Source organism: Melopsittacus undulatus, chromosome Z (genome assembly GCF_012275295.1).
Source record: "Melopsittacus undulatus isolate bMelUnd1 chromosome Z, bMelUnd1.mat.Z, whole genome shotgun sequence".
Lineage (NCBI taxonomy): Eukaryota > Metazoa > Chordata > Aves > Psittaciformes > Psittaculidae > Melopsittacus > Melopsittacus undulatus.
Genome location: NC_047557.1, coordinates 34822241 through 34842443, shown reverse-complemented (window position 1 = coordinate 34842443; position 20203 = coordinate 34822241). Strand labels below are relative to the sequence as shown.

General features: G+C 35.4%; 1 protein-coding gene across 3 annotated transcripts in view; it reads right to left on the bottom strand.

Moving 5' to 3' along the window:
* CNTLN (centlein) overlaps positions 1-20203 on the bottom strand; it is a 194288-nt gene that overhangs the window by 150820 nt on the left and 23265 nt on the right. For 2 of the 3 annotated variants that reach the window (XM_031054312.1, XM_034073006.1), the window contains one exon: positions 12295-12379. The exons of the other annotated variant lie outside the window; for it this stretch is intronic. In XM_031054312.1, the coding sequence (XP_030910172.1) occupies positions 12295-12379 (85 nt within the window). The remainder of the gene's footprint in view (positions 1-12294; positions 12380-20203) is intronic. 3 annotated transcript variants of the gene reach the window in all.

Sequence of the window (20203 nt, the reverse complement as noted above, 5' to 3'; positions counted from 1 at the left end):
GGAAATCATTCAGTCAAGCTTAGACAAAACCAGTCATTTGCAGAAGTTGTATCTGTACATATTAGGAATACATTAGAATACTGTTTCACTTGCACTTTTAGTATACCAAAAATCAAGCCAAAAAGTAATAAAATGCTTCAAAATCCTTCAGAATTCATGAAGATAATAATTATTGAGGCAACCAAAAATGCAAGTGATATGCCTTTAATATATAAGCTAAATGAAATGTGTTCAGAAACAAAAAAATACGTACATGAGGGTATACCTTTAGATTATTCCACAATACAGCTGACATGCATAACAGTCTTCAACCTGCAGATGGTTACAGCTGGTTCACATATATGTCAAACATGAGAAAGCAAGAAAATGTGCTGAGAAAAATGTGTAAAACAATGTATCTGAAGTTAAATTCAACAAGCAATGATTTTAAACCTGCATGTAATGATCAGAGCAAAAATGTACCTATGTCACCACTAAACTTAAAGTAACTCACAAGAAGAAACAGGCATTATGTGTAACAGCCCTGCATACAAAGCAGCTGTGCAGGGTTAAGCAGGGCTTGCTCTGCATGTTTAACACTATCAGTATATTGGCATCCAGAGCACCTACATTGCACAAGGAAACTTCACAAAGCGATAACCTCAGAAGGAAGATACAATTTTGGGAGCATGAGTAGCAGTTTGAGTACCATCTTCTTCAGACACACACACTCTTCTCTCTGCTCTGCCCCTTCTGCTGCGCTATGTTTTAACATTTGTCAACTAGCTTAATAGTTGATAAACTAGCCTTTTCAGTATTAGAGTCAAATCATATACAAAGCATTAATTACACACATTTTATTCCCACCTTCCTTGCATATATTTTTATTGTTCTATTTCTTGTACTGCCATCTCCAAACTTTTTCTATATATTGTTCCTCTACATGTAGCAAATTTATCTTATCAATCTGGCCACTACTTCTACCTCCACACTGTTACAAATATAAAAAAAAACTCAAAAATGAACAAAAAACAGACAAAAAACCCAAAACAAAATCACAAAAACACAAAAAAAACCCACACAAAATGAACAAGCTCTCCCAAAACCCACACCACAAACAAAACCATACCACACTATATAGCAGAAAGTATGTCCAAGCAAGAACAAACCCTGCAATCAGTTCAGTGTATGTAAGGTATTGTAATCCAGCTAACCTGTGCAGCAAATACTGAAAACTAACAACCATGAATGGAAAAGATGTAATAAATAGTGTAGAGAGGTATGAAGGAATTTTTCTCCCCACACTAAAAATTTCACTTTCTTAAGAAAAAATTATCTTTGTTGTACCTCATACTCAGCCACAGCAGAATTCAAAGAATATACACAATTACATACTTTCTAACAGTGTTCTTTAAAAACATGGAAAATAAAGTGAATGTGAATTGAAGAGAATGGAAAAAATAAAACAAAAATTGAGAAGTGAAAGAAAATACAGAAACCTCATGCTCTTATATTTTAATTTTTGCCTCAGATGTTATTAATTCCAACCAACCAGGACAAAAAAAAATCTAGCACTAGACTGTATTTAAAACAGTGCTAACTGGTAATTTAATCTCAAACCTATACTGTACTTGTTTATTTTTTACAAGATAACTAACTAACAGAGTGTCATTCTACAGCACTGGCATTTTGAACAAACCAGTCCCTGCCCATGGCAGGGGGGTTGGAACTAGATCATCTTAAGGTCCTTTCCAATCCTAACTATTCTATGATTCATCAAGGCTTACCTAAGATTACAGATTCATAAGAATTTTACCATTTCCTCCAAAGAAAATCTAAACTTGAATTTCACATTCAGAAATTTATATGAATTTTTTCTCAAGAGACACAACCTGGTGCTTAAACCTTCTCAAGTTTGTTATCAGAAGACATTAAGGAAAGGATAATGACATTAAGAAACCTCCTCTTAATGAAGGACTCCCCTCTCTCATATTTTGAACCTGCCAGACACCAGGCTCAATTTTCATTTGAAGCAAAGAAGCTTTAGGAAATATTTGCTCGTCAGACATACTATTACAATTTCAGGAAGAAATTGTTGCTAGCTGAGATCATTTAGTTGCATCTTTAAAAAGGTATGAATCCACACTACTATGGAAAGCATCAACTACTTTGTTTGCTCCCTCTCACTGTCCAGATCCTCACAAAATTTAATCAGCTCCTTTTCAGTCTTCCTTCCAGTTTGTTATTACTTGTTTAATCTTTATCAAGACAAAGTCTGTATTTGAAGAACATCCTTAGAAATTCTACAGTTCTGAAGTAGCCTACTGGCACTGAGTTATAACTTAAAATATATGCTTTCATAAAATTTCAAAGCCCAGCTCCTGCTCTTTAAAGGCATCTGATTTTTGAGTATACAAGCTACACTGTGTCAGTACTTACCTTCATCATACATTGAGTTGAAACTGGCAAGCAAATGTCTATTTGCGAAGTAAAATCAAAGATCTTTGGGACCTGTTAGGAATGGGAAGTTTTCCAGTAATGTGGAGAATGAAGGTACGTAAATGCAACTAGCTATTTCAAAAGTTTGTTTCATATTGCTGAGGTGAAATTTTATACTCAGATAATCTACTTACTTCGCATACTTTGCAGGATAATCAGACAGATTATCCTGAATCAGACTTGCACACTAATTTCTTATCCCCACAAGTGACCCACTTAAGACTTTAAACCAAAAGCAAATACACTGCATCAATCACTAAGCAGCAAACTCACCTGAGTAGTGTACAAAGTCATTTACCACAGCAGTAGTGAAACATTACTTAGATAAGTAATACCAGCATGGAAAAAATCCTGTTACCTTTCTAAGCATTTTTCTTGGGTACCACTTTGTATGCTCTTATCTCTTCCTCTAAATGAACTGAACTTTTACTCTCATATCTGCTCATTTCACATGCTTATAAAGAGAAAAAAAAAAACAAACAAAACAGGAGTATTACTCTGGAGCCATGATTGAGTAGAAATAAGGGTCATAAAGAAGAATTTCTGAGATACACACAATTAAGTAAATTATCATCTGCCTTTGCCTGTGCAGCTGTTTTTGCACTTTGCTTCCTCAGCCTATGAATTACCTTGTATAATAGGAGGAAGTGAATAAAGACCAATTTCTTACAACAGAGAAATACAAGCAGTGTTCCTAAAAGACTACCCTACTCTGGTAAGTAGGTGAATAGAAAAAACCCATACATGATCAACACTTGGGGCAACCTCCCATATGAGGTTATTTTGACAGACTTCACCAAACAGGAATTCATCTATTCCCACAGTATCTACTGTTTTTGTCTAGATACTGTAAAAGACAGGATATTGCTACACAAAAACAATCTCACCTCACATTTTGCATTGACTGCAGTCATACTTGTTTGAATACAACAGGACAAAAGCATGTTCAATTGGCTTTTGACAGCTTCATGCTCAAGAATTATAGAAAAAGCCTTACATATCAGACACAACTACAGTACACTTCTAAGGCCTCTTCCATAGACAAGCTTCCAAAAACAAGAAAAATTACTGTATTCTGGAAGTTAATTTGCCTTAATAATTTTACCTTTTTGTTTAGCTGGCAAGAATCAAAGAGTATCCTTTGCATACTGCTGGTGCCCAGAATGCTCCAGGCAGTATTACATACAAAGAAATACTGTGACCTGGTAGAGCCAGTCTTCTGATGCTTCAAAGAAATGCTATTCCAGAATTCATTTTTATCCTTTCTCATGGCATCTCTTTAGCTGCAACACTTTTTTCCCTAACAATGTAACAAGACACCTAGCTTCTGTAATTGGCCGCTGAAGCATTTCGGGAAAAAATCAAGTCTCTGCACCACAATATTAGAGGTGTCCCTCTATGGCTGCAGCGAAGGGACATGCATTCGATTTCCACTACCAAAACAAATAAACAAAAGGGTAACAAATAAACATTGCATTCTGCAATTTCTTTATTACATTGTTTATCACAAGTTCCCACTGCACAGTACAATTCCAATATACCACATTAATAAAACAACAAACAACAAAAACCAAACCAAAAAAACCCAAAACCACATACAAAAAAACTACAAAAAAACATTTAAACTGGATCACAAACCAAAACACAGAATAACTCAAACTGACATAAAAATTTAAGTATTTTCACCCAAGCAGTGGCTTTTAATAGAATCCTGACATCTTAAGCAGAAACAGGATAAATTTATTGAGCTTTCTTTATCACAACTTAAATCTTAAAACATTGTTTTTTAAACTTCTCAAAATTTCTACTTCAACATTTATGTATTTATTCTCCCACTTTCATAATCTCTTTTTACCCACCAAGTAGTTGAGGCTGACTTACTGCAGTCATAACTTTCTCTCCTCTCTTCCAACTTGCCTTTTGTTCTAGCAGAAACTGTTAAACACCACTAAAAATGTGTCAGTAACATTTCACAGCCTTCCTAATTTAGCTTTCTGAAATGTCTCTTTAGATTTTTTCAAATTTTATTAGTTCTCATTGTTCTAAACTTGAACACTTATACACATTTAACAAATAACATCCCCAGCCATATTCTCGTATCTTCCTAAATAAAGAAAAATACAAAAGAAAAAAAAAATCCACTCTTTCATCTCATGACTATTCATTAGATTCTGTAATGATTTTCAGATGTAGGATGAACAGAAGTTCTGTGTAAATAATTCATGAAACGGTAACCATACATTGTAGAAGTCATCTGTGTGTCTGTGTGGTGTCTGTGTGGTGTCCTTTCTTAGTCAACATGACACTAGTTAGTTAAGATACAAAACACAAGTTATTTTTAATCTGTTACTCCTCCAAAAGTAAAATGCCAACAGAGCTACCTGATTGTACAGTATCTTTCCAAAGGATTACCATTTTCAGTCAACTATTGAATCCTAACAAGGGCAGAAAAACAAAGAAAAATAGTAACTGATATATAACGCACTAAAATGTGACGCATGCAGTAACAGTATGAGTGTGTATCCTATTAATAATTCTTATTTGTCACACCTGTCCTTATGCTGCAACAATCTTATATAATTAAAAAAAAAGAAAAAAATTAAGCAACCAAAAAAAATTGGAATTGAAGTGGAGGCGCTCACTTGATTTTCATACCACCAGAAATGTTTGTTTTTCCTTATCCCACTCTGTGCTTTCTAGGACTTCCTGACTTTAAACAAGTTAAATAATTGTTTCTGAAAAGAAGTATGAATCTGCAAGCAGACATCTACAAATCCATTCCCAAAACAAATGAGAATTTTGAACTCCTGTTTCTAATGGTCATGAAATAAACATGATAACTTACAAAATATATACAAGGAGAAACACTCATTAGAACACTGTCCATTTAAACGCGCCTACATGCTATCTATGTGCCAGAGAAAAATAGCAGGCCTTTTTTGCAGTAGGAAGAAAAGGACATGAAGACTCTTTAAAGCTTTTTTCTAACAGGATCAGGTAGAACGGTTCTGCTACAGCAAAGGAGACCAGGAACGCGAGCAGCTTGACTTCATCTTGCAGGTAGGGGCTATGTACTTACTCCTCTACCACCAGTCAGTCTTGCTGCTGAATTCTCATCTGACACACAGATTAAGGAAGGGTCAAACACTATAGTATATTATAAACACCATGATCCCTATTGCCCTCTTTGGAATTGTCTGATGTGATTAATTTGGTGTCTTCAACAAAGTTTGCTATGTTACTTGAACCACCTGACAGGACTTCTTCTCGTTTAAACATGTGGTGGAAATAAACTGTGATTTCATGTAGTGTATCAGTCTTGGAACTCTAGCACCTCACTTCCACCAGCAGCAAAGGAACCATCTTAGCGAGACATCTGCTAAGTAGGTCACAACAACGACAAAAATTTTATGTGTACCATTTTATTCCACTAAAGCTGCTTCTTACAACTATACTGCACATTCCATCTGTCATGCATTAAAATGAAAATTCTATTGTTGTTTTCACTACTTAAAGTATACTAATATTCTTTCTATCCCTTCTGCTGAACAGGTATAGTACAAGTAAGTGTTGCCAGGAGCTGGATTTTTTCATTGACAAGGGAGCCAAGTACTGTTTCTGGCACATGTGCAATAGGTTCACCATCTCTGAAACATGGAATACTGAAGTTCCTTGCCCTGCAAGAGGGCAATACTTAGAGGCAGTTTTTTTACAAAATTACACCTCTAATTTTGAAATGAGACATTAACTGTCAAAAAGGAAAAGCTGTAGCTTCATACTATAGCCAGCACCTCTCTGAGTATAGCACATATTGCAGTAATGCATCTGCTAGATTTAGAGATTAACTGTCCATTTTTCTCTAATGAGGATATGACAGCTCTCAGGATAACTACAGCGAACACTGACAATATAATCTCACAATCTTGCCGCAACTCTATTATCACCTTAACAATCAGCTGCTCTAAATAAATACCCTTTCCTCTTTTGTCTAGTCTGGACAGACTGGATTTTCTGCAAGACGTATAAGACAGTGCTGTAAAGTGGAATTGTCCAATACACTGATACTTTCTCTACTCTTTCCTCTCTTCATAGCAGCTGTATATCGAAACTACAGAAAGCAGCAGCCCAGCCCTCTAGGTTAGGCAGCAGAAAACCTGAAGTATCTTCTTAGTCCCTATTCTTTCTACTAATTCCAAATTGAACTCAAAAATCTGCTAAAATGAGCTCTTCTCTTATCTTGTCCTCACAATCTTGGCAGAACTTGGGGGTTTGGCTTTTTCCCTCAGTTTCCTTCTCAGCAAGGCCTATACAAGTTCCTCAGAGTGAGATAGCCTGTGTCTCTGGAAGTGTGCAAGACTATCTGAGATCTCCAGGAATCAATGCCTACTAGCACCTACTCCTGACACAGCAATATTTCATTACACTCACATACATCAATGCTGCCAGATCAGGCGTAGTAAATACAGAACAGCTGTTGCTATGATCAACTTTTCTGACAAGCTCCTTCTTAACTGCTGTCAGCAGATTCATAAAGGCCAGAACCCAATCTCAAAGGGCACTGCATGCTTCTTTCTGCTGCTTAGTCCTTAAGCAACAGCAATTTTTTTTAACTTGTGAAAATTTGTTTGCATCCAAGTAAGAAGCCATGATATATGAAAAGACTCCTCATCAACAATGTCCTTAAAGAGGGAATAAAATCCAGCTTCACTCTCTTAAAACTACACTGACTTTACAATGATAAAATAAAAAAAACAGCAACCAGAAAATATGCTAAACACAGTTAAGAAGTTAATCTCCTCTACTGTAAAGACAGTTTCCAATGTCTTTGGAAACCATTTCTAACTCAAGAAAAAATGCTATCCCATTGTAACTCTAATTGACTACATGACAATTATTCTTACCTGGATCGAACAAGAAATTTTCCAAACTAGACTGTAGCTCCCTAGAGCATGAATAAGATCATAAACATGACATTCCTCTTCTTTCCAGGCTTGAATTCTGAGCTCTGCTAACATAAGAATCGAGGACAAGCAGAGGACAAGAAACAGCCCATTTATTTACTAACTACTTTTTTTCCTGTCTTATCCAAGTGCAGCTATCATTTCAGGCTATCTTTGTACATACACCATGAAGAACATGAATTATGAGCAATAAGGATCCAGAAACATTACCTAAACTTAGACATGGCTACACAGACAAAGAAATGAAAAGTTAAGGCATGGATTTACAGAATACCTGCAGAAAAACCCAATGTAGATGCTTTTTTTGCAGATTAAGTAGGAAAACTCCTTCCAAAAAAAAAGAAAGTAAGCTACCTCACAGAAACAATTTTCAACTTGTACAGAAAGCATTCCTACCGGGGATTCACACAAAAGTACTAATGAGCTGTAAAGGTACACTGTAATTTACAGCTTATTAATTTCTTCAGGCAAACAAGCCCACAGGTATTAGCCATAGTAATCATACCACCTACTTCAGGTAGCGTTTTATCAATAAACAAGAATCAGCAACTTTCAAGTATTTGAATATTAAATATATTCTCCTCCCCATCCTTCTTACTTAGACAAACTGCTTAACAAGATTTCTTTCCCCTAATTTTATGGGAAAACTAACTAGAAGGTGGTAAGCAGAAAGGAACAAAGACATAATAATTCACTAATGCAGGGCTACATAAATCAGACAGGTTTCATCGCTGAGGGGTAATCACTTTTCCAAGTGATTTTACCACTTGTGTAAAATCATCTTTTTAAACACAAAAAAAGTGTCAGTGTCCTCACATATTCCTTGCTTGCAGTATCTATAAATCTCATTTAGTGGAGAAACTTTTTCTGCAAAGAGTTTATAAACTTTGCATAATCTCATCACCACTGACACATTCATCTAAACTCCCTATTACCAAAATTATCCTCATGTCCCTCGTTACACAATAAGAATCAAGGTTATCTGCTACTGGATAGAAAGTGTTTAGATGGCAAGAATGTCTGTATACATTTGTCTTAATTTAACAACAGGATTTTATTACAAAGAAAAATACAACGAGGTGAGCATACAAAAGTTAAGAAAAATTTATTAGTGTTAATTAATGCTTGAAGGTAGAATTATTCTTCTTTCAATTGGACCCATTAAAAGGGCTTTAATATAGATTTGCACAGCAAGCTGAAGATTTTCAAGTGCAGATAATGAGGCAAGCTAGTACTATTTTAACCCCTCCGGAGTATAATCAGTTGATAAGGTTTTGAAACATTACAAGGTCTAGGACAAAAGGATTAGCTTTAGTTCTTCCAGATCAAAATTGAAATCTAATTAATTAACAATGTCACAGAAAAGGTTTATTGCTACTTTTACACATCTTTAATTTCCTCTTCTAAGGAACACAGGTGAGGATATTTTAATTTATTTACCACATGAATGGCAGAAGACTGAGTTCTTTGTTCCCACATTATCCTCTAAATTGTTTAAATTGTAAATTTTTAATGTATTTTTCCAAAACCCTCACCTTATTTAAAAAAAAAAACAACAAAACCCAGTGATCTACTTGAGACACAGACAAATATTATAAATTAAATATACCAAATGGAAAATGTTTCCAAAGAAAAAGGAGAATGAAGAAAAAGATCTGCAGCAGTCAGTCTTCAGAAGAAAAATAATAAAAAATGTAGGACAGTAAGTTGTTTACTTAAAGGCAGAAGTTAGAAATTATTTTCCTTGAAATACACATAGAAATTAGGACAGTAATATGATCAGTATAGCAATCTAGCCACCAGCCTCAAAGGAGTAAGATTTTTACCACACAGCATGTCGAATAAATAGATATATGCCAGTTGAGGCATAGCTGTGACTATCAAGACCAAAAGTTACCAACCAACTACAAAGGCAACAACTTAAAAAAAGACGTGATAAAGGGAAAAATAAATGGAAAACTCCAATACATCTAATTCAGGTCTCAGTAACAAATATTTACATGCATCTCACCAAGGGTGTGATGAATATGATTTCTTACTAGGGGAATTTTAAAAGGGCTGTTAAGCACTTCAGAACAAAATCTAAGCAAAATACAAGAGATGAAAGATTATCACAGTTTCTCGTTCTAGGGTTCTGTTTCTGGCTGCAACATTAACTTACGTACATCTCAAATTACAAGATATAGCATTTATTTGCCGTTTTCCCCTTACTCATCATGGAGTCATACAATCAACTGCTCATGGCCACTTAGAAATTCCTAATAAATAAATGCACTATGACAAATCATATTTTTGCAACTGTAGAAGGTGGGAAGGAGAAGGGAAAATCAACAGAAGAAACAATTAGATAAATCTTACCTTCCTAAATGTAACAGATTGGTAGACTGCAATATACAACTTTAAAGTCTTGCTGTCTATACTTTACAGAAAAGAACTTTCATTTACATCACTGCCAAAACTCAGTTTTAGAAGCAACCTATCTGCATGTTAGCTACACAAACATTTTTTTCCCTTTAGATGAACAAATAAATACAAATCCAGAAATATAAAATAAACAAGAATGCTCCTTGCTACATTGTTGCCTGTGCTAGCTCCAGTCTTTGTTTACCAAACCACCAAAACCATTCAAAAAATTCCAAAATCTATCCTCCTCATTTGAATACTGTGGCATCCTGGCCAATGGATGAGGCAAGAATATCAGAATGACACCACCCTTGTATACACCTTTTATATATAGCACTGTCTATTGTCACTGTCTGGTGCCCTTCACAACCTCCTCTCAGTCAATGATGCTCTAAGGGAAGCTATTTGAAAGGGCTGCATTACAACATGCATTAAAGTTGTGATGATCACCAAAAAAGCAGCTTCTATCCTCCTCATTTGTTAACTCTTCCCATCCAGTTGCCAAACTCTCCTTTCTCAGCTGGCATTTTTCCTTGTTCTAGTTATATTTTCAGCTTTTCTCCACTTCCAGATGATCACTCCATCACACTATCAACTCAGATTTCTGATGAATTTCAATTTCAGCTTCTAAAATTTATCTGAAACCACAGACAGCAATCTCATGGATTAGAAGCTGCAAGGTTTAGAAGCTGCCACAACAGGCATCCCTTGAAAGTGCATTATTGCACATAAATCTTATAAACTTCTTACACAGGAATTTTCACTTTCAGCTAAGGATAGGATAAAAATGCAGGAATAATCACGAACTGCTCGTTCATATTCGTTGGTTTTATTTCCTCTCTCCACAGCTACCTCAAAGGAGGATGGAGTGATGAGGTGGCTGGTCTCCCAAGTAAGAAGTGATAGAGAAAGAGGTAACAGCCCCAGGCTGTGCCAGGCATAGTTTAAACTGCATACTAGGAAAAATTACTCCAATTAGAGGGTGATCACTGTTCCCTGGGAACAGGCTTCCCAGGGAAGTGATGGAATCACTGTCCCTGAAAGTGTTCAAAAATTGTGTAGATGAGGCCCTTAGTGATATGATTTAGTGGTGATCTTGGCAGTCCTTGGGTAATTGTTGGACTTGACGATCTTAAAGGTCTTTTCCAACCTAGTTGATTTTGTAATTCTATAAAAATTATGTGGATCCATGCCTCAGACACGTCACAAATCACTCCTACAGCTATGAGGACATGACAACGCACAGAAACTCCAGCCACTGCTCCAATACAAAATAAAAAGATTAATAACCTCCTTTCAGATGTGTTTCTTGTCAGGCAGCAGGTATATCAGATTTATTTTGAACAGACCAGAATTAGGTAAGCTCTGGAAACCTCAGTTTACCCCACTGGCTACACAACTTACCTCAGTTCAGGCAAGACTTAGTAAAGGCCATCAGAAATGTGTGAAATTCCCCAGTGATCTGCATTATGGGGCAAAGCCCACCTTCAGCAAATTTGCTGATGACAGATAACTGGGAGAAGTGGACAGAGGGTCATGATGACAGCTCGAAAAACGGGCTGAAAGGAACCTCCTGGAGTTCAATTATGGAAAATGAAAAGTCTTGATCATGGGGAAGTACAACCCCATTTGAGATTTATGGAGAAAAGGAAGGTGCAATATTTATTGTTCTCTTCTGTTTCTTTCATTAGTTTTGGATTTCCTAAGTACTGTATTTCAAATATTAAGAAGGGATCAAGAGCTTTGATTACTTTTGAAATAATAATTTTTACTTTTATTTTTTAGGATATGTGCTCATATTTCCTCAGTGTCACCAATGGCTTCGCCCAACACCTTGGGTTGTTTTGTTGTTTGTTCGTTTGTTTTTACTCATGCACAGCACTCATTTTGAGTTAACAGCTAAATTGAGAATACACATAAGACTTATGTATGACATTTTGGATTTGCCAGTATTATTTTACAGTTTATGATAACAGTTAATAAATAGTGGTACAAGTGAGTAACACCAAAACACATAAATGTATTTTAGCTGTACTGCTTTTAGCATTCTACATGTTTAGTTCTCATTACTATAGCAAATGTTTTATTTTTGTATGAGTCAGGATGGCAAACCTTTCCAAACCATGGACACATTACAAATCTAAACATAGTTGGAATTCATCTAGATTGAAATCCAAGTTTAGGTTTGTCTATTAGGCAAAATAAGGCAATGAACTGATAAAACTTTTTAGCAGAAATTTCCTCTAAAATCACAGAAACTTTTTTGGTGAAAGGTCAACAGCCTGAAGAACTCAGAATAGTGCAATACTTTGTCAGAAGGTTATCTTCTGTGAATCACCTGCAACTTTCACCTTAAGACACAACAGCAAACTATTTTTACATCTTAGGAAATATAAATGTGATGCCAGTGACAGAATTTTTCTGAACTGCTCTATTTAAGCATAATACTAACCTGTTCTAGGGTTTTTATTTTGCTGTCTTTGGCTTGCAAAATCTCTAAAACCCTTCTGTCCTTGACTTCAGCTTTCTGTTTTTCTCTGGAAACAAACAAAAAAAATAGACACTTTATTAGTCATAATTTGCAGTTAATAATTTGAATTTTTCATGTCCTGATAATGAATGTCATTTTAAAGAACAGAAAATTAAATTATCTGATGCTGACAGGCCTTGCAGAATTAATCAGGGAGCATATGGCAAGTGGCAGCAAATTACATCTGTAAACAGCTAACACAACTTTGTTCAAAAAGAAACAGAAGCAAGAGATATTAAAATACACTTTAAGCAGCTGAAATTATCTTTTTCTTTCCTAAATGCAGTAAGTGTACTTGTCCATAGGCTTATCAAAATTCTTTTTTTCCTACTTGGCAATATAGAGCCACTAAGCTGCTTGGCTTTGTGAAGTCCATCTCTTAGCTATGTAGCATTTCAAAGTCTGAAAAAAAATACTTACAAACATCACAGATAACTATTTTACTATTTTCAAGATGAACAGAACCTGTAACTTTTTCAGGGGGGAGAGGAGAGGTAAGACAGTTCAGAAGCTTGATAATGGGGATGAGTAGAACCTCTCTATATGGTTAACAAGTGCAAGGCTGTAATAATCTCTGCAACACTTTGTACAAAGCCAGCTCATGAGTCATTAACACTTTGCTTAACAAAACAGCTCATATCATTCCTATCCTATTTCTGGACTGAGTTTTAAATGTTGATGCCCTTACAGGATTCTGTTTTTTGCAGAAAGAAAACAAATGTGATAGTAAAGCTACAGAGATCCTTAGCATAAGACAGTCAAGTTTCTATCATGTATCTCTAACAGAAGGTCTGAGAAACACATATTCCCTAAAAATAGCCAAATACTTAAGGTATTCCCACCATCACAGGCGACAAGCAGAAAACTCATCCAGAATTATTCCTGCCCTCACAGTACACTTAAACTTACCTCATGGCCAAATATAAGTCACCTCTGGAAGCCAGAGAACCCTACTTGCACAACTTTCACCCTACTAAAGTGAGAATGTTTCAGAGGTGGAAGGGAATGCAAGAGTGGTACCGGTAACTGTAAATCTGATCAAAAACAGATGAGAAGATCCAGCTGTGCACAAAAGGCTTCATCTCCTGAAGCACTCTGTAACAGTGATCAATGAGAATAGTAGATATACGGGCAATTACTTTTCTCCATTATTATGTATTACTGCAGATTCTATTGCTTTAAGTGTTTTTAAATGCTAAACTACACTGCCCCCACAGGCCATCCAATAATATGCTTTTTTAAGTAAAGTTCTGTGACCGCTAAAGTATCTAGTCTTATTTTGAGTATATAAAGAATTAAATAAAAATGGTAAGGAATTTACAGCAAGGTTTTGGGAAACCAAGGCCTCAAGGCATCATGACTCTAAGCAGTGCTCTCGTACTGCAAATACAGCAGCACCGATGTGTTGTAGCATTTGAATAAAACTAAGAAAAACCTAGATGTAAAGATACATACTTAAATTACATTTAGCTAGGAGAAATAAAAATACATGGAAAATTATACAGTTATATGGCATTAAAAAAAAATCTTCCATAAATAACATGATTGAGGAGCTGTAACGGGCAGAGATAAATGAAACCATGAATATTCAACAAGTATTCCAAAAGACTTTTCATGTCTGAAAGTAATTTAACATTTTAACTGAAACAGAAACTTAACAGAAAAGATCCTGACCTCAAAGCATTTGATCACCTGCAATCAAAAACTTCAAGGAATGTCACAACAGGTTGTTAGGAAGACACGAGCAATGAAATACATAGTACAGTTGGTTTTTCATAGTTTATCTTTGAACATCTATTAAAAACTGAACTAAGTAAACTGCAGTTAGAGAGATCCATGCAAATATGGAGTTATCTGATGTAATCCAAAGGTTACACTGTGACATCCTTTGAAAAAAAAATATATAAAAATTGAAACACAAGAGAGAAGACAACCAACAGGTTTCATAACAGACCACAGTTAAGGAAACTGACCTACCCTGCTTATAATGCATAATTAGTTTACAGAAATCCCATTCTTAGGTTTTAAAAAATGGTAAAAGACTTCCTACTAAGTTTACAAAACTTAGTAAAACATATTAAGAAATTTAAAAATTAGTACTTAGTAAGGAAAAGTGTCTGTAAATAGACTGTTGGTATAATACTTATAACAGAAGTTTGTTGATCTTCCTGAAACATGCTGTTCATGACAGGTACTGAACATTACTCCAGAACTTAAACAAAAAATGCTTTAGTATAAAAATACCAATGCTTCTTCATACTTAATTACTTTGCTGTGGGGTCCTTAATGGCTATAAAAATTACCCTTTTTCAAAGATAAAAATTGCAGCACACAAACCCCAAATATTTTAAAAAGAAGGTATCTCTCTCCCATAAGCACATTACATTATAATCTATTCAAAGAAGTAAGAGACCTATATTAATCTAGGTCTAAACTGTAAGTATCATAACACTCCAAATTTTCTTAGGTCTTAATTACAGCTAGACAATTTAAGAATATAAGATTAGAGACATACATAACTACTTCATCCAAAATTTTAAGAGCTTCACAGGACAAAAGGGAAAGCACATTAGAATTGTAATGTGTAGACACAGAAAAAATACACACACACAAGCTCCACAAAACACCAAATACCATTGCCTCCAGCCCTCAAAACCATCCTGACCTTAACCACTAGCTGTCCTATCAATTCTTTGTTCCCACAGTGGTATATTTCCTACTCCATTTTAAATCACCTGTTTTGTTATATTTCTAATGTAAATCATTGCTCTAGCCACCCATTTTCTATCTACACCCACAATATACCACTGTCTTCCCAACTCTTCTGATCAGTATCTCTTCTCACAAGCTCAGTCTTTTTTAAAAACAAGGCACAGTTAAATACTCAAAACTTAACTACCCTCTTAACACAGCCATGAACTCATCACGTTGGATTAACTGATCTGAAAAACTGATGGGTACAGTAGATTTCCAAAAGCAAGGCTCAAAACAGCTCTACCATATGAAGACAGGCTGAGAAAACTGGGGCGGTTCAGCCGGGAGAAGAGAAGGCTGCATGGAGACCTCATAGCAGCCTTCCAGTGTCTGAAAGGGACCTACAAGGATGCTGGGGAGGGACTCTTCATCAGGGACTGTAGTGATAAGACAAAGGGTAATGGGTTTAAACTTAAACAGGGGAAGTTCAGGTTAGATATAAGGAAGAAGCTCTTTACTGTGAGGGTGGTGAGGCACTGGAATGGGCTGTCCCTGGCGTGTTCAAGGCCAGGTTGGATGAAGCCTTGGGCGATATGGTTTAGTATGAGGTGTCCCTGCCCATAGCAGGGGGATTGGAACTAGATGATCTTGAGGTCCTTTCCAACCCTAACTGTTCTATGATTCTACAGTTATGGTGTTTGGGTTTTTTTAGTTTGGTTTTATTTATTTATTTGTTTGTTCTAAAAGAGAGAACAGGAAGAAAATTAATTAGCCAGCCAAGAACCAAGCAAAAGAACAAACTGCTCTGGAGAACTGAAAAATAGTATGCTCAACTAATTCTGGTGTATTCTGTAGTCAGGAATTTATGGAGCCATATGACTTTACAACCAGGCAGCACAAAAGAAGCTGGAAGGATAAAGCCTGGAACTAGAGAGAACAGACCTCTGTTAAAGCAAAAAACGTGCTTGTAACACAGGCAAATAGTAGTCAATGGTTCAAAGTGCATTTCTAATTAAATGCAGTATTTTCCCTGTTTATCTGATGCTTAGCCAAACAGTCCTTTAAACAAAGCTGTCAAGGAACAAAATTTATAAATGTAGCTCTATCATTATGATAATTAGGAAGAAAAGTTTAAAGTAAATTCAAGAGGGTTGGATTTCTGGTTTTTTTTTTTCAGACTCTCTAGATAACACAGGCTGTAGTAATGCCCACCAAAACAGTTCCACCAGTTACCATTCAGAGGTAAATGTAAAATCCTAATTATCACAACTTACATGCACACTGAAACCTAGAATCATAGAATCACAGAATAGTTAGGGGTTGGAAAGGACCTTAAGATCATCTAGTTCCAACCCCCCTGCCATGGGCAGGGACACCTCACACTAAAGCATGCCACACAAGGCTTCGTCCAACCTGGCCTTGAACACTGCCAGGGATGGATATGAGTTCCTCATATGGAACATTATCAGCAGCTTCTGGTGGCATAGGATGGCTTCCAATGCTCATTACAGGGCAGTTCCCCACAGAGACCCAAGGTAGTATGACTGACTGGATCTCGTGTATCATATTTGGATCTGCTGTTGCGCCTTAAAATGAGACTTTGTAAGAATTACAGCAATCACCTCCTGCTTTTCAGAAGGGTAGCAAATATTAAGAAAAAACTTCAACTGAATTTATTAAATGAGCCATTATGTATCTACAATATATTTTTTAAAATCCACTGGAATACTGGGGCTGAGGGAAATCAGGCACTATCAAGAAGCTGATGATGATCAATGACTGAGACAAACTCCTGTTTACCTAATTAGAGCCACTTATGAGCAATAATGATGTGACTTAAGAATATTTGCAGACTTTCTTAGGATGAAAAATGGAGTGAAGAGAGGCTGTCAATTTGTACAAGTTTTAAGCTCCAATCAGTTTTCCCATGAGTACTACCTATTTTAAATGTTTAACACAGATGTATTTAACTACAAGGATTATTGAGATACAGCTTCACACAAAAATGAAGAAGCAAGAAAATATTCTTAAACTTAACATTTTTCCTATATAAGATTTTTTTTCCCTGTGTTATGTTATACTCTACACAACAGGACAGGATAATATTTTTGATGTTTGGCACATTTTAATGGCTTGTCAAAAATGAAACATTGGACTATGAGGAACCACGAGGACTATGAATAAGGTACTTAAAGATGTTAAAAATCAGAAGTTTGCAGAAATTTATAAAACACTATGCTTTCTAAAATTTTTAGCAAAAGCAGTCTGGGAAAAGAGGCATCTTGTATCCTATCACAGGTTTCAATCAGCCAAATTAACCATTTGTAAAGAAAAAGTAACTCAGAGGTTTATATATTTACATCAGTTTTACCTCAATTAAATCAAAATAATTTTAACTAATAAATTGAATTTGCTGTTTATGTGTTTCATGGAATATGTCCTTTCAGTTTTACAAATATAAGGATTTTAAAAAATTTAAAAAATGCGTCTACAAATTTGGTTTTAAATAGAAAGTTAAAATTACATTGCAAACTTCAGGCTGAGTAATAAAAGAACAAAGGCTACATTTCAATGGCATACCTATATTTCAGTATACAACTAAAAATTAACTGCTTCTAGAAATATTAATTCTGAAAGGTCCTTCTTTTAATCTGAAGAGCTGCAGAACTAGAAAGGCTACAAAGCATCAGCCTGTGTGATGCAGCATTCAAGTTGATTATCATCTCTCCTGGTCTTACGGCTTCTAACTATTTCACAGACAGACTTAGACAAGTGCATACAATGTTGGTATTAAATAGATAATGAATCACCCATGTGCAAAGACAAGCTGTAGAGTACAGACTGTCAATGTTACTGTAAATATGGCACCAATATTGTAATTTACTGTGTACAGCCACATCCCTGTGGTTGCAGTCTGTGGGTAGCAGAAACAAAGCCTATGCCTCAATCTTTCAACTAGAAACCATACCGTGTTTTCATGTACCTATTAAGAAGAGATTAAAAAATAGAGCTAAACAGTTTTTGTTTAATAGGGAGTTTACTTTCACCTCAGATTCTAGAAGATCTTTATATTTCATGACAAATTATAATTGATGCACATTATCATTTTTTTTCCTTTAATACGTACAAACAGTACTTTTAAGATTTAGATAGCATGGAGCAAAAAAGAATTTAAAATGATAACACATATTTTGCACAGTAGTTATTTTCTATAGAAAAAACTGCATACACTTACTTTTGTTTCTTTATGAAAATAATTTAAGACCTAATTAAAGAAAAATTGCAAAATTAAATTATTTCCTTAGTAAATTATTTCTAGAACTAGTTATGTCTTATGGTATGTATCAAAATGGAAAACCATCATTACAGAAATGTAATTTTTCTTGCATCTCTAACTTGATTCCTTTAATTCATTACACAATTTAAGGCGTCTTATTTTAAGCAAGGTACATAAAATACTGAATATATTTTTACACTAGAGTAATAAAGATAATAGTGACATTTTTTCCTAATAATTTTCCAAATATTTTTAATCTAAAATACACAAGTCTCTTACAGGGTTCAAAATACCAGCACTTCAGAACAGACTGCTTTAACATCTGCACATCACCAGGGTTTCCCCCAAGGATTTTTAAATGATGCCTGCCTGTGCTGAATAAAGTGCTAACTTGCACCTTGCATTTCAAACTGTGTCCTGAGCAGCCATACAGTTGGTACAACACCAGCTGAATTCCCAAAGGCCACTGTTCAATCAGGCTTGACTGCAATTATCATGTCAATATTTGGTGCTCCGATATGCAGATATGCACACATGCAAGCTGCATAATACCTTCTTCTCCATGGAATGTTGACTTATGTTCAATGTTCTGAGAATTTTTAATGAAACAGGATATTAAACTTTCATCAACTGTAGAAAATCACAATTATTTGACCTTAGATAGAAAGGTTGTACTCTTATGCTCTATTATTCTATCCATTTTATTGAGTGATAATAACTAGGGAGTCCACTTTATTTTAAACTCAGGTGACAGAATGGGAATGGCCTTTAAAAACACCTTAGATGTTTTTGCTTCCTCATTCTCTTGTCATTCTATTTCCTGTTAATTTGCATGAGAATAAAGCCATGAATGTTTTAAGAAAGTTTCTGCAAGCTTTCATCTCTTCAATAGATGCAAGGTACAGTTTTAAAAATATTTTTCAACTTACATTAGCAACCTATTTTGATCATTCATACAGCATACTCTACATAAAAAGTACTTGTTATTTTTAGTATATCTGCACACCGTGAGTCAGTGAGGAATCTGTGTCAACTTGTTTAATGCTTCTTCCACAATTTGCTATTCACAGGATGTAGAAAACCACAATGTAAGTTCCTGTGATTACTTTTCCAAAAACTCTTCGATTATTTCAAATTGCTTTCTCTTCAACCATGTTTTCACACATGTGTACACCTATGGAGATGTCACTCCCCAGGAAGAACAACAGAATGCTCTCTTAACCACTGGCACTAACATTCAGGTTGCCACTGTTTCATAGAGTGGCCTGAAATGACCTGTCCGTGCTCTTTGCTAAGACTTGCAAGGCAAAGCACACTTAGAATTTAGGTGTGGAAAAACATTTATATAAAGCAAGCTTGCCAAATGCAGCTATCTGCAACGGTATCACCTAGTGTAATACAATCCCCATTTACATCTACCAAGTCTGTGGTATCACTGCCAAAGTTCGATCATAAATGAATCCTGCTACATCTCCATTCCAGAGGAAAGGGGTCAGCTAGAAGCCCCAGAAGAAAATTAAGTCAGTTGACCTGTCAACATTTCATGTATTGTAAGAGAAAAGTCTTCAAGGAGAGCTCTCCAAGTTTACAAAAATATTTCAAAACCTTTGATACACTCACCTGAACCCCAACTCTGAGTTTACACACGCATTTACCTGTAAAAGGTACTTTCTAACACTATTTTTTTCAGCTCATCATAAAAAACAAACAAACAAACAAACAAACAAAAACTGTTTCAAAAGGCAGTGAACTAGAAATAGCATGCTCTTTATATAATACTGAGATCAATAGTATTTAAAGTAGCTGCAAAGTATACTAACATGAGTAGTACTTTTACAATGGCTTGTTTGAAAATACCTG